Genomic DNA, 15,209 nt, shown 5'->3' with positions numbered 1-15,209 from the left:
ATTTTAGTTGAAATAAAATTAAACATTTTAAATAAAAATGATACAGTTAGTATGTGTAAAATATAAAAGAATAATTGAATTTGTGAAGTAAATGCTAAAAAAAGGTAATTGTTCACATATACTTTAGACTGATATTTACTGCCCATTGACTGCTTTCTAGAACTATACAGATAATTGGAATGCAAACTCATTTTAAAATAGTTATTTAATACTTCCGACATTTCCTTAGTGTTTACTTTCACAATGATATTAGATAATATTATTAAAAAATCCACTGCAGAATTTAAGGCACGTACCCTTCTAAACCATTAGCATTCTTATAGATCAAAGAAAGCACTGAGTTGAAATAAATAAATAAAGCTACTAGTTATCTTAGTAGTGCCATGATAATACCAAATTTAGGGCAAACAATGAAGAAGTCAAAAATGTTGTCATTTACTTACTTTCATAATGTATCTTGAAACCATTATTGGAACGACTGTTGTCTGTTGTAAAGAGAAGGTATATAAAATTACTGCTACTGAATAGAAACTGGGGCACTTGCGTGCCATTGTAAGATCCCAGAAGGGGTGACAGAAGATTTGGACCATCATGAACTTCCAGAACATCATAATTCAATTCAGTCTGAAATCTAAGATTAAGAGAAAGAAGTGAAAATATATTTATTAGAATAACACTATAAAGAAAAATAATGCTTTAAATTTATATTTAAATTACTATTTAAAATTTTTACCATTTGTAATTTTTTAGCTTATCTAGTATCTAAGTATCATTTAAGATCTCATCATTTTTGAGTACCATAGGTATAAACTCTTCTCTAGGAAAAATTGTCACTTAAAAGGTATGTGTATATACTTGTTCATAAGCAGGATTTCTTTAAAACGTTATGAATTATTCTCAGTAAATGGCATGTTCATGAACTAAGCACATTTTGCAGCCAACTTTTGATGCCTTCTTCATTTCTATGGAAAATGTGATTTGTGCTTATTTCCAACCAGATTTCCCCCTTATTAGTACACATATTTTGAATCTGACATTTATGGTTTTTTTATTCAAGTTTTTTTAAACTGACACATAGTATTTGTACATTTTTTTGATACATTTATTTTGGCCATTAAAAATTTATGTGATATTTGAAAACAATAGTTTTAATTGTAAGTAGGTAATAAGTAAAGATGATGTATTTGATGCTTATTAAATGCCTAAAGCTCTACTAAATTCTTTATCTACATTATTTTATTTAATCTTTCCATGAATTATGATGTATTTGCAGTTTACTAGGTGCATGAAGCTCTATTAAATATTTTGTCTAAATTATAGATATATATTTGTCTAATCCTATAGTGTAGATCATATTATTATACTTACCCACTTTGCAGGTAAGAAAACTGTGGTCTTCAGAACTAAAATAGTATTACATTTTCTAAAATTATAGAAGTAGGCTTTAAAACCAAGTCACTCTGATCTTAACTACTATGCAATGCTGACTGATTTTATCATTAGATTTTTTTTGGTAGTGGTTCTACTATTTTCAGTTTTTTTAGACATACAATTATATAAACAACAATCAACAGAAAGCTTCTTTTAACATGTATAATATATATTAATAACATAGCATTTTGTATTTTTCCTTGCACCTCAAGATTCTGGATCTGGATCAGAGATCTTAGCTGTAGAAAAATTTTACATGAATGCATCTTATTCCCTTGCCCATGATGACCCTGGAGCTCAGGAAATTCTTTTCTTTATTTTCACCAAAGTTTTCCTACACTTCTTTTAGTTTCAGCTTGCATATATCAACAGGAAGACCTCCACTCACCTCACAGTGTAGTGGAAGTTAGTTCCTCTATTTTATTGCCACAATTCTGACTCTTGTGACACTAATCACAGTTGTGCTTGGTTTTTTTTTTTTTTTCTTTTGACAACTGTCTCCCTTACAAGCATAAAAGCTCTATAAGGTTTTTGTTGAAGCTTTGCATAGAGTAGATGCCCAATAAGTATTTACTGGATAAATTAAAGAGTTAATATATTTTAAAGACAAAAATGTCTTTCTTTTCACTAGGGTAGTTATCAACTTTACAGAGAAAGTGTTAATATAATTGAATGCTTCAGTATTCAATTATATTAAATAAGACCATGTATTTTTGCCCATTTAAAATGTGTTTTCCAATACATTTTCAGTACTTTATTTCTCTAATTATCCCCAGTACAATTAAAAAAAAATAATCTTCAGCCAGGCTCGGTGGCTCAGCCTGTAATCCCACTCCTTGGGAAGCTGAGGTGAGTGGATTGCCTGAGTCCGCGGGTTCGAGACCCGCCTGGGCAACTTGGCGAGACCTCATCTCTACAATAAATAAAAAATTAGCCGGGTGTGGTAGCGCGTGCCTGTAGTTCCAGCTACTTGGAAGGCTGAGGCGGAAGGATTGCTGGAGCCCAGCAGGTCGAGGCTGCGGTGGCCGGGAACGGCCACTGCACTCCAGTCTGGGCGACAGAATGACACTCCAACTCAAAAAAATAAAAATAAAAATAAATAATCTTCAACTTGAAATGTCTACTTGAAATTTTCAGGAAATCACTTTCACTATCGTACCTACCAGTCTCTTCCTGTGTATGACACAAGATTAAACCACATTATTTCTCAAAAATCAAAACAAAACAAAAACCAAATAAAACTCAAGCCAAGTCAAACACATGTCTAGAAAACTAATTAAATGGATAAAAATAAATTCTATTTTATATCATATCAATTTCTGATATTATTATACACATGACATATGAGTAGCAAAATTTAAGTGTAATGTATTACTACTTAGGAAGTACAACTTAAAATATTTTAATTGGTGACAGTTACATCCTGTTAAGCAATAAACATAGTAAAATGTATGACTTTTATAAATGTATCTTACTTCTGATTTTGCAACATGGAATATATTACATTTGTCTAAAATTCTTTTAATAATATAGTATAGAGGAGTAAAGCTATAGAGACACTAAGTCCTTTAAATAAATGATCAGGCAATTAGACACTGTGAATCCATTATTTGGTTGCTCTATAGTCAGTCTTTTGTGAATATTGGAACTGAAGTTTCACATTGCTAGCTAGTCAGCTGGCAACAGTCAAATTAAAATGCATAGAAGAGTCAGGGATTACTTTGAATTGAAACATACAGAGATTTACTTCTTAATAGAATAGCACCATTAACTGGTGATAAAAAAATTACTCAGTTGTAGTAAATCTTTAAAAAGAAAATCATCATTAAATTGCCCTAAGGAACTATAACAATACATTATAATAACAACCAAAGGGGATAGGGTTACATAATAAATTAAATCTTTTTCATTTTGTGTTTAAGATACTCATATAAATTTCTCATGAATTGTCTCAATCTAGTGTGTGTTTATGACATTAAATTTATTATTAATAATAAACAAATATTATGGAACCATTAGATGATATTAAAAATGAAATTGGATCCAATCATATTCATTTTTTGTTGTCTTCAAAAAAACCATTTTTGATGTAATTCAAACCCATTCTAATCAAATTGAAATAGTCCTCATTAACTTAAAAGGAAATAGTCCCCGAAAGACTAATAGCAATACCATATAGTGAGGGAGGTGAGAACAGAAAAAAAATTGGAAGGACATGCTTCAGATGGTTGGTAGTAGAATGATTTTCTCTTACTCAGAATTTGGAGTCGCTAGATATTTAGAAAATTTAGGAAAGTATGAGAAGACACAAAAACAAAAAAATTCCTTAGCTGGTCTGAGAATAAGCATTGTTAAATGTTTGGATATGTTAAGAGGTAAACAGTTTAAAACACGTATGTTTGTTGGGGCTATTGCTATTTTGTTTTGTATTTGATAGAAAATCATACTTCTTAAGATTTTTATTGACTTTAACTCCTTGAGACAATCTCAAGATGACAACTAATGATTAATATACTTATGAACAATATTTTTAATTCTAATCAATTTCTACCATTGAGAATATAGAAAAAAAAAAAAAGGCAAAAGAGCTATGTCACTGTCTTAATTACACTGTCTTATTTTTAAAATTTTCATTTTCATCCAATTTAAGCTACCCATGAGGAGTGGCAAGCACTTGACATAACTCAGTAACAAATCAATTCACTACTTGGAACCAATGTCTACAAAAATATTTCTAGAATAAGAGAAATAACTAAAGATTTGACAACCAATGTCCTTACAAGAGCTTGGCTGGAGATTAGAAAGAAATTCGGTTTATCAAGAACCTGGAGCCGGACTCGGTGGCTCAGCCTGTGATCCCACGCCTTTGGAAGGCTGAGGTGAGTGGATTGCCTGAGCTTGCGGGTTCGAGATCCGCCTGGGCAGCGAGACCTCATCTCTACAATAAATCAAAAAAATCAGCCGAGTGGGGCAGCGCATGCCTGTAATTCCGGCTTCTCAGAGGCTAAGGCGGAAGGATGGCCGGAGCCCAGCATGCGAGGCTGCGGTGGCCGGGAGCGGCCACTGCACTCCAGTCTGGGCGACAGAGTGAGACTTCAACTCAAAAAAAAAAAAAAAGAACCTGGTATGTGTTAAATACTTCAAAAATGATTACCTCTTTCTCAAAACCATCTTTAGAGAAAAATGAAGTATCAAGACATTGTAAGGTCACTCGACAAAGAAGTGGGAGACATACTTATGTCTGATTTCAAAGTGACTATTTTATGCCACTAACCTAATGGATAACACCCACTTATTTTTTAACTTGATAAACATACCTTTGACATCCCTTTGCAACTAAGTTATTATTATCCATGTGATGGCTCTGTAACATTATCTTAAAAAAACCAATTTTCTGACAAAGCATGTGGAGTATAGACATCCCTCGAGCAAAATCTCATATTCTTCTTAGAAACTGGATGGAGTTGGACACCATCATACTTAGTGATCTAACACAGAAGCAAAGAACTGAATACTGCATGTTCTCACTCACAAGTGGGACCTGAATGTTAATCACATGACCACAAGGGAGGGATTAACAGTTACTGGACACTGCCAGGTGAGAGAGGGAGGGAGGAAGATGTAACAACACAAAGGGTACTTGGTCCTAAACCTGGGGAAGTGAAGATCAGTTGGAGGTCCAAACTTCACCTACTCGCAGCCCACTTGTACCTGACTTATACCCAGATCTTCTATATTTAAAAAAGGCCTTTATAAAAGAATAATTGGAAAATAATATTTAAGCAATTTTTTTCCTTCAAATGACTCCAATTCAATAACCTTATGGAATTAGCGTGGGGCAAGGGAAGGTCAAATAGAGAGCTCAAGCCCTAAAGGGAACATCAGTTTCGAACATTTAAAATGATTTGGGGCTTTATTTTAGTTATTAAAGGTATGACAAAAGAAATATGTTGATATTTGCATGTTCTGTTTATTCTAGAATGTTGAAAACACCATTGATGAATTCTTAAAGCATTCTAACTCTGGATTCTTCCAATGATTAGACTAATTAATAAGGAATAGGCTTTTGTTTAATGATTGATATCAAGGAGGTGATGGAGCCATGAGATGCATAATTTACTTGAATGAGTAATGTTGGGATTAAGAAGTAAAGCAGCACTGGCTGGGCGTAGTGTCTCATGTCTATAATCCCAGCTACTCAGGAGTCCAAGACAGGAGGATCGCTTGAGCCCAGAAGTTTGCAATCAGCCTATCAACAAAATAAGTCCTCCTCTCGGAAAAAAAAAGAAAAGAATATAAAAAAAAAACGGCATGATGACTTCCAGCCTATACTTCTAGCTACTTTGGAAGCTGAGGCAGAATGATCACTGGAGCTTCGAGGCTACAGTGAATCATGATCACGCCACTGCACTTTCCAGGCCTGGGGACACAGGAAGACCCAGTCTCAATAAGACTGAATAAAATAAAAATAAAAATGAAGCACAATTGACAAGTCCTGCTTGGTTATATTCATACAGAAAAGCTAAAATCTTTGTACTCTGGGAATCATTTCTCATCCCAGGTCTTTTTTTTTTTTTTTTTTTGAGTTAGAGTCACTCTGTTGCCCAGACTGGAGTGCAGTGGCATGCTCATGGCCACCGCAGCCTCGACCTGCTGGGTTCAGACGATCCTTCCACCTCAGCCTTACAAGTAGCTGGAACTACAGTCATGCACCACCACACCCAAATTGTTTGATTTATTGTAGAGATGAGGTCTCACCAAGTTGCCAGGGCTGGTCTTGAACCTGTGAGCCCAGACAATCCTCTCACCTTGGCCTCCCAAAATACTGGAATTTTTTTATAGGTGTGATCCATCACACCTGGCCCAGGTCTGTTCTTTACCTATAAGACTGATTATTCCCACTGTGCACAAAATCTATTATTGAAAACCACTTTTCAATTAGATGTTCCTGCCTCCAGCCTAATTTAAAAGATTTTGTCTTAATAAATAAATAAGAAAACGAGAAAGTGTAGTAATAAATGTGCTAAGTAACTGTCTTTATATAAATCAAATTAGGTTTTTGTCTATCTAACTAGTGTTACACCATATAAAAATGGCTGGAAAGATTTTACTAAGAAGGTAAGGTTGAAATGGTCTAAGAATATAGGTTGTAAGATATACATGAATTCACTTTGTGGAATTCTAAAAGTATTTAAACAGGATAGGCAAGCAGCAAAAAGACCTATATTGCCCCTGTCAGGAGGATAGTAGATACACACAAGCACGCCAAGAATTTTGGACAGAGAAGATAGTGCATTCAAACAAAGTCTGAAATCAACAGTCAAAGTATGGATACTCTGAATTGCAGGCATTATTTGTAATCCAACTGTTTGTCAAGTGGGCAACTGTAAGTAGCCTACTTTGGGCTGAAAGATACCAGGTGTTTATCTATTTTAATGATGATTAATGACTCTCATTAGCAAACTAGAGGATGCTTTTCAAAGTGATAATGCATTTAGTGTTCATGAAGCTTAAACTAATTTTTTAAAGTAATATTCTTTTAGGTTTATATAGTATTTTAAAATTGAATAAAAGAGAGTAAAAAGAGAATGTTATTTTAAAAGTTGGCCACAGTTTCAGTCAGTTGAAAGGTAGCAAAAGAGTGAATTCTACGTAGGAGAACATGCTGTTTGATTTAGAAAGAAAAAAAAGAATGAATTAGTATGCTTCAAAAGAAAGGCAAGATCCATAATAAGTATGTTGAAACTTATACTGTAAGGGGTATGAGAAAAAGGGGAAATGAGGGTTGAAGATCCTAGATGTAGCAGAAATTAAAGATGAAGAAGGTTTGGGAATGAGATGACTGAGGAGATACATGCAATTATTATTGTGATGAGGATTATCAGAAAAAGTGTAGGACAGTGTAGGTTTATTTGCTCTTAAATTATTCTAGATCTGGCAATAATCTTCTTTGGGTATTTTATAGTTTTTTTGAGACTGAAGGAAGGTGATACCAATAAAGAGTAATATTGGGAGAAGGCAGGAGCTTCAATCTCTCCCAAGTGGAATGTTTCTGAAAACAGGACTCAGAGCCAGAAGTAAGCAAAAGCACCCCCAGAAATTATCTGAAAATTTACAGGAGTAGATTTTCCTTGCATGTGACATGGAATTTGAGCTTTTGGATGTTGAAGAATAATGACTGGTGAGAACCATCTGGGTGGTAGAGACTATAAACTATACAAATATAGTAAAGTGTTGAAGTAACACATGTTCAACTACCCTTGCATAACTCCTGATATAAAGTAATATTAAGTTCAAACAAGAAATTCTAAAATCATATACTTGACATATAATATATGCATATAAATATTATAAGATTAATTATGGTAGATTGACAAATGTGTTTATTTTTCAAATGTATTTCTCTAAATTTAACAAATTAAATGTATGGACTAAAACTTTTTCCTATTATCTCCAAATCTATATACTTTTAAAACATCATTCAATGATATATTCAATAATAGTGTGCTGTATTTTGTATTCCAAATGAATAGAATTTTGTATAGTAAAGTAAGATTGGCTAATTTGAGTTCATTCGTTGAACAATATTTGATGAAGGTTTGATAATGAATAAATAAAATGTTTTTCAAGTTTTCTAAAATTGCTATAACAACACAAGCCACGTAAATCACTTAACAGAGGATATGGTTTTAACATAATAACAAAAAAAAAAACCCAGTCAAATTATTCTAAATAAAAACTTTTAAAAAATTTATAGATCATTATTATGGCTGCATTATATCCCTCCAAATTTCTATGTTAAAATCTTAACCTTTAGAACATGACTTTTTGAAGAAAGAGCCTTTAAAGACACAATGAAGATAAAATGAGATCATACGGGTGAAACTTAACCCAATATGGCGGGTGTCCATATACGAAAAGGAGATTAGGTGGCAGACACACACAGAAAGAAGACTATAGAAAGATAAATGGAGAAAGCCATCTACAAGCCAAAAAGGGAAGCCAGCAGAAACACTCTGTGGGATACCTTGGTCTAGCCTCCAGAACAATAAGAAAGTAAATTTATATTGTTTTTGTCTGTGGTACTTTGTTATGGCAGCCCTAGCAAAGTAATACAGCTCTAGTAAGCTTGTATAAGCTACAGAAAAGTCCTGTAAAATTAATTTTGGCTTAAAGTTGCCTCTGTACTTTGAATTCCTGAATAACAAACTGCAACATAACTAAGAATATATTTTTGCAATAAATAGCTGAGTGTCAGCCAATCACAGAAGCCAAGCTTCAATCACTCATAGGCTGTCAACTGATCAGAAAATGTCCATATTAAGCAAATGCCAAGGAGTAAGCAATTAAGCAGTTTCTGTGTACCATTTCCTTTTTCGTCTATAAATACTGTCTGCCCACATTGCTGAGTGGGAGTGGGGGTCCTCTAAACATATACTGTGCTGGTTTAGGATATTGCTTGATTCATGAATCGTTCTTTGCTCAAACAAACTCTGCTAAATTTGTCTAAAAATTTTATTTTAGACCAACCTGGGTAACTTGGCGAGACCTCATTTCTACAATAAACAAAAAGTTAGCCGGGCATGGTAGCTTGTGCCTGTAGTTTTGGCTACTTGGAAGGGTGAGGCAAAATGATCTCCAGAGCTTAGCAAGTTGACGCTGGAGTGGCTGTTTAGTAATGGTGTATCCAATCAGTTTCTTATTTTAAATGATTACTTTTCTAAAAGGTAATTTACTTTTTAAAATATAAAACACTTAGCATGTCGGATAATAAAAGATTTTATTTTAACAGTAGGATGATTCCATATAAAATATTTAATACTTTACATCTGTTCAAAATAGAATCTATTTTCTTCCATGCAAATTTTAAAACTAGTATGGATAGATAAATTCAGTGAAGACCTTTTGCGTTAGGGAAGGATCATGTTAGGTTTGTAAAATTCAGTCATTAGGCCATAATCAAGATATTATGCTGTTTATTAGATCCAATGCCTCAAGAGGTTTATTTGTTTTTTTTTTTAAAGCAATTAGAAAATTAGAGAAGTAAATAATACAACTGAGAAATTATATAGATAATCCTATTTTGATTTGTAAATTGGTAATACAGTGATAGATAAGAAACTTTATTCTTTTAACTTGTTAATATTCAAAATTACAGTCTTTCTCAATATAGATTATCTGATCAGTAATACTTATTTTCCTAGGGGAAATAAAAGGTCAACTCTTCAATCATTAATACACACTACCTGACACAGTCATTTTTCAGAAGGGTTTACAAGTGTAGGTAAATGGATATTGTGCATAAGTGTCTTAGTCTGCTGTAGAGTATTGATTTGAATGTGTTTACAGCACCTTTGCCTCTTGAAACCTAGCAGAGCAGAATTCACAGGCCCTTCAAAATATAGGACAACCAAACTCATTAAGTTAAAGGTCACATGTTCATATCTTAGTAGTGTGCATGTACATAAAGCAAAAAGGTCGATCTTGCATATTTCAATTGTACTGATACAGCATTAAACAAATAGAAAATTAACTTGAAAACAGACTGAAAGGTTAAAAGGGGGCAAACAGTCTAAGGCACGACAATTGACTATTACAATAAAATTCTACATTGATTTGGTAAATGAAACAGAATGGCAATCTTTTAGATAATCTTGTTTTCCAAAGGTAGAAAAAAATATTTGCAGAGACCTTTCAAATGTAATTTTGATGGAGTGTCCAGGTTCAGCTTCAATCACCCACTCACAATTCAAAGAGTCTTTATAGTATCCTGGCCATCCTGGTGAGAGAATCACTCCACTGGGAGCTGAAAAATGACCACCGCAAGGAGCTGAAAATGAAATCAGAAAACAGGTAAGAATAAAACTTTTAGTGTAAATTGAAAAAATTATTCTTAGTACTAACAATCACTTGTAAATGAATCTCTGCATATACTTATTAAACATTAGTTAACAATATTTTTTAAAGTAATGAGTAACTAATCAGTTTCTTATTTTTAAATGATTATCTTTTTAAAATATAAAATAGCAGCCGGGTGGGGCTCAGCCTGTAATCCCAGCACTTTGGGAGGCTGAGGTGAGTGGATTGCCTGAGCCCGTGGGTTCGAGACCCGCCTGGGCAACCTGGTGAGACTTCATCTCTACAATAAATCAAAAATCAGCCGGGCGTGGTAGCGCGTGCCTGCAGTTCCAGCTACTTGGGAGGCTGAGGCAGAAGGATCGCCAGAGCCCAGCAGGTGGAGCCTGCGGTGGCCAGGAGCGACCACTGCACTCCAGTCTGGGTAACAGAGTGAGACTCCAACTCAAAAAAAATAATAAAATAAAATATAAAATAGCTACACTTAGCATGCAGGATAATAAAATAATCATCCTCAGGTTTCTGTATAATATCCCTTAAATACATTCTTGTGTCTTACAACATCTTCATTTTCAAAGCTCAAAAAAGAACCCTAAGCGGGTAGCTTTGGTTTCTTTCTCTTTTATTTTCTGGTTTATGTCATCAAATTCTACTAATTCATCTTACACACTCCCTAAAACTTTTAGCTTTGCTTTTCTGAAGACACTACTACAATTTAGGCCTTCATTGATCCAACATTTTACCTTATTTCTTATCTGCTAACTTATCTCTTGCTTTAGTCCATCTGTCAGAATAACACACTTCAAAATATAGTTTCATCATACCATTCCTTAGACGTGTGTCCCCTTTCCTAGATATGTATTTGATTCCTTTTCTTTTTAATATAAAATTTAAATCTCCTGCTTATCATTTTAAATATTTTATCCTCTGCTTTTCCTTAAACTTGCACACAAGTCAGACCACAATGATAGCATTATAGTTCCAGTAAGTATTAATTAGGTCATTTAGTGTAAACACCTCATTTTGAAGATTAGTAAACCAGGTTTTAGGGAGAGCAACTTGCAAAAGTTCACAAGGTCTGAAAGATTCAAAAATACTTTCAGGTCAACTTTTGCAAAACAGGACCTCAAAACTGGTCCTATTCCATTTTTTTCTGTATTGGTAAATGAAACCACCATCCATCCACTTGCATAAACCAGAAAGCTAGAAGTATTCCGTTTTCATACTTCTGTTATTCTTACCATTTATTCCCATATCCAACTCATTCACAAGTTCACTCTTGTTTTTCTGGCCCAGTGACTGACATCTTAGTTTAAATTACTGTAATCTCATCCCTGAAGTATAGAAATAACCTCCTAACTGCTCTCTGCATCCATACTGACTATTCTTCATGGTATAGCCAACATGATTTTTTCAATCCACAAAGCTTACTGTGCCCTTCAATGGCTTCTTTCTGTGTTGACTGATAAGGCTCTGTGTGATCCAGCTGTAGCCTACTCTCTAGCTCAGAATTTTAACTCTTCCTTTTCATGCTGTACCAGACATTCACCAGTTCCACTCTCAGAAAGTACACACACACACACAAACTAATGGAGCAAAAAGAATTTGAAATATTGAAATTATTAGGAAAAAAAAAAACTAAATGCATACTAGATCAACTTTATATCACATTAGATACTATTTTCAATGGCTTACCACTTTCTATTGTTTAAAAAAAATCTTCCCATCTAAACTCTTTCCCATGTGTTTATATTTTTCTTTGCTTATTTGTTTCTTTCTATTTTTCCTTCCAGAATTTCTAAAACCTATTGCTCTCTACACTATTTTTTACTCCTTTTCATTCTTCAAATAATAAAAATACAATAATATTTATAAATTTGCCTAGGAATTAAGCATTATTATAAAATTTTCATTTGAGTAAAAGATTTCCAATGTAAAAATTCCCAAAAGGTGCTATTTGTATGAGACAGAACTTTCATAAAAACTAAATATTCTTCCTTAGTAGAATTTAATTTTGTTTCCTAAAAAGCTTTTTAAAGGAGGTCATTTTCATGAGGATTATTTACTCTTCCGACTTATGATGACTCATAATTAGGTTTCCTGTAGGGTTATGTATTTCAAAAATAAAATTAGGTGCATAATAGTCACTTAAATTATCATATTTTAAGAGACAGAGATAAGTATTTTAGTCAGAGAAGTTCTCGAAACTCTGGAGCATTTCTGACAGAAATTCTTATTATGTCAGCAACTCATAATGTCCTAGAAAAGTATTTGAGCATTCACTATAATCATCATTACAAGAGGTAATTAGTCCTAAAATTAACAATTGAGTAATAGGCTAGAAAGGATTAAAAAGTAAAGTACTGAGAGGCATTTTGACTTGCCCCTTAGTCTGAAATGTGAGGGAGACACAGTTAAGAGGAAGCATTATTGTGAAGGAGTAACAGAGTTGTGGTTACTGTTTGTTTCCTGAAAAGGCTTTCATGAGTGGTGACACTGCTGGAAAGTGGGCCTTTTCCTACTACACTTATAACATTTTCTGAAGTAGTTTCTTTCTCTCACTTATAAGGGTGAAATTCTCCAAATTATTATTCCAAATGTATGGGAACAGACTCCTCAGAGTTATGCAGCCTAAGAGGAGAGTGGCATGCTGTAGGTCAGTTAGAAAAAGCTTCACAATCAAAGTGACCATCAGATACATGATAGGAAAATATATGCAGCAGCATTGGGAGAGACCAGAGTGGACAAAATGCAGTGAAAAAGAAACTAAGTATAGAAAAAACAATTAAGAGGGAAAAAAGTTACAGAATTCTGCCCAAAGCAGAAAGCCATATAGAGTATAGGGAAAAAGTGAATTATAAAACAATAATCTAATAATATTATAAGTAATACTTTATTTTTAAATAGAAATCTAACCACAATATGTATATTAAAATATATAAATGAAAAATAATAACTTGCCACACCTTGCAATTTTGCTATATCTATGTGTTGCCTATGTAGATAAATACATAGCTACTGAAATTTAAGAAATACACATTTATCACCAAAAATAAGCTTATGTACCTACAGATGTAAAGGTACAGCAGTCCTCGACCTTTTTGGCTTCAGGGACCAGTTTCGTGGAAAACAATTTTGCCATGGATAGTGGTAGAGGGGGAGGAATGTGCAGTCAAATCACACTGCTAATTTGAATCTGTATTTTGGCTCCCCTATGCTAGCATCACCATCTCAGCTCCACCTCAGTTAATTGGGCATTCGATTCTCATAAGAAGTGTGACAACCTAGAACTCTCACCTGAATGGTTCACAGTAGAGTTCGCCTTCCTATGAGAATCTAATGCCACCACTGCTCTGACAGTATCTGAAGCTCAGGTGGTAATGCAAGTGATGAGGAGCAGCTTCACTAGCTTACTGCCCACCTCCTACTGTGAGGTCTGGTTCCTAACAGACCACAGACAGGTTTCTGGCCCTGGGGGGTGGGGGAGCTGGGGACTTCTGTTCTAAAAAGACAATAACTACCCCTGGCTGAACATAAACAAAAGTAAAAATGGCATTAGTTCTATATGTCTACGGTAGATGTGTCTACGGTACAAGGGGCCTGGAAGAAGGCATGAATCAAGGCTTAATAGAAGATATTTCTGTTTACTTTGAGAATTAAATAGGATGACTTCAAGCGTGAGTGAGAGTTCACCAACAGAAAAAGAGAGGGAGGATATTGTAAAGGGAAGCAACCGCATGCACAAATGCTAAGGGAGTGAGCCCAGTGTTTTCAAGTAACGCCACTACCTTTTTAGGGAAGAAATAATAAGAGAAAATTTGCAAAGGACCTGGTTTGCTCATATTAGGGAACATGAACCATACCAATTGAAACATTGCTGACAGAGGATATGTATAAGTATATATAAAAATAGGATAAGATTTCCTTTTAAATGGAACTTGCATGTAAAATGGTTTGGAAGAGTGCACCTGGAGTTTGTGATATCAGTTAGGAGACTGTCATAATTATCTTGGAACAGCATAATCAGATTCTTAAATAAGGCTATAGCAAGGAGGGGCTGAATATGAGAGACATTTGGGAAGGAGACTCAAAAGCATGTATTGATAATGTGCAAGAGTGAGGAAGAAGAAAAAGTCTAGACTGGCGGGATCTTGGCAAGTGCAATAGAATGAATGGTGATTCCAATGGGAAACACAGAACCGGCAGGAATTTTACTCAGCAAGTTAGTAAGAGTCAGTGTTAAGATTGATGGTACTGTGGAATATCGCAAGAGGCCATAGAAAATAGAATCTGCAAATGTTGGCTATCTTAGGAGTCATTTTCAATATAGGTTGATGTTAAAGCTTCAATGTAGCTGAAAGGGAAAGGTGAAAATTTAGAGAAAAAAATAAAAAGATGGTTGAATATGCAACCCTCTGGAAAAAAAATAATTTAATAAAATTAAGTAGCTATTGACTAATAATCAGTACATCGCTACATTGGAACAAGAACTGAGGTAAACTACTTCGTTTGGGTTTTCCTCTCTCCTGGGTGTGAATTGGAATAATTGCAACAGGTAAAATAAACAGATTCTTAGATTTTAATGGTATAACACAAAATAGTTTCTTACTTGACTAAGACACTCCTCAGTTTAAGTAAACTTTAGGCAAGCTTCTTCCTGACTCCTGACCCTCCTCCCTACCTCCTTTTTCCTAGATCATTTACATGTGAAAACTTGCAAATTTTTTGTCTCTCTACCTTTGAAATGTAAATCTCATGCCAGCCTCTGGCTAGTTTTGCAACCCAAAAATTCTTTCTCAATGACCTGGAAGCCATCTCTTTGAAGCACTCTGGTCTTCCAGTTTCTATGGGAGGGTAGGAACCTAACTTCAATAAGCTCCAGTTATCAAATACAAATGATCTAATCACACTGACCACACCCC

General features: G+C 34.3%; 1 protein-coding gene across 1 annotated transcript in view; it reads right to left on the bottom strand.

Moving 5' to 3' along the window:
- Positions 1-15,209, bottom strand: part of CSMD3 (CUB and Sushi multiple domains 3) — a 509,139-nt gene that overhangs the window by 459,392 nt on the left and 34,538 nt on the right. Inside the window, exons 6-7 of the mRNA XM_021706867.1 lie at positions 10,123-10,261; positions 444-631 (exon numbers count right to left, since the gene is read on the bottom strand). Coding sequence (XP_021562542.1) covers positions 444-631; positions 10,123-10,261 — 327 coding nt within the window. The remainder of the gene's footprint in view (positions 1-443; positions 632-10,122; positions 10,262-15,209) is intronic.

Source organism: Carlito syrichta, unplaced genomic scaffold (genome assembly GCF_000164805.1).
Source record: "Carlito syrichta isolate Samal-C Ts95f unplaced genomic scaffold, Tarsius_syrichta-2.0.1 Scaffold316182, whole genome shotgun sequence".
Classification (NCBI taxonomy): Eukaryota; Metazoa; Chordata; class Mammalia; order Primates; family Tarsiidae; genus Carlito; species Carlito syrichta.
The sequence above is the reverse complement of the archived record's forward strand: the minus strand, read 5'-3'. Positions and strand labels throughout refer to the sequence as shown.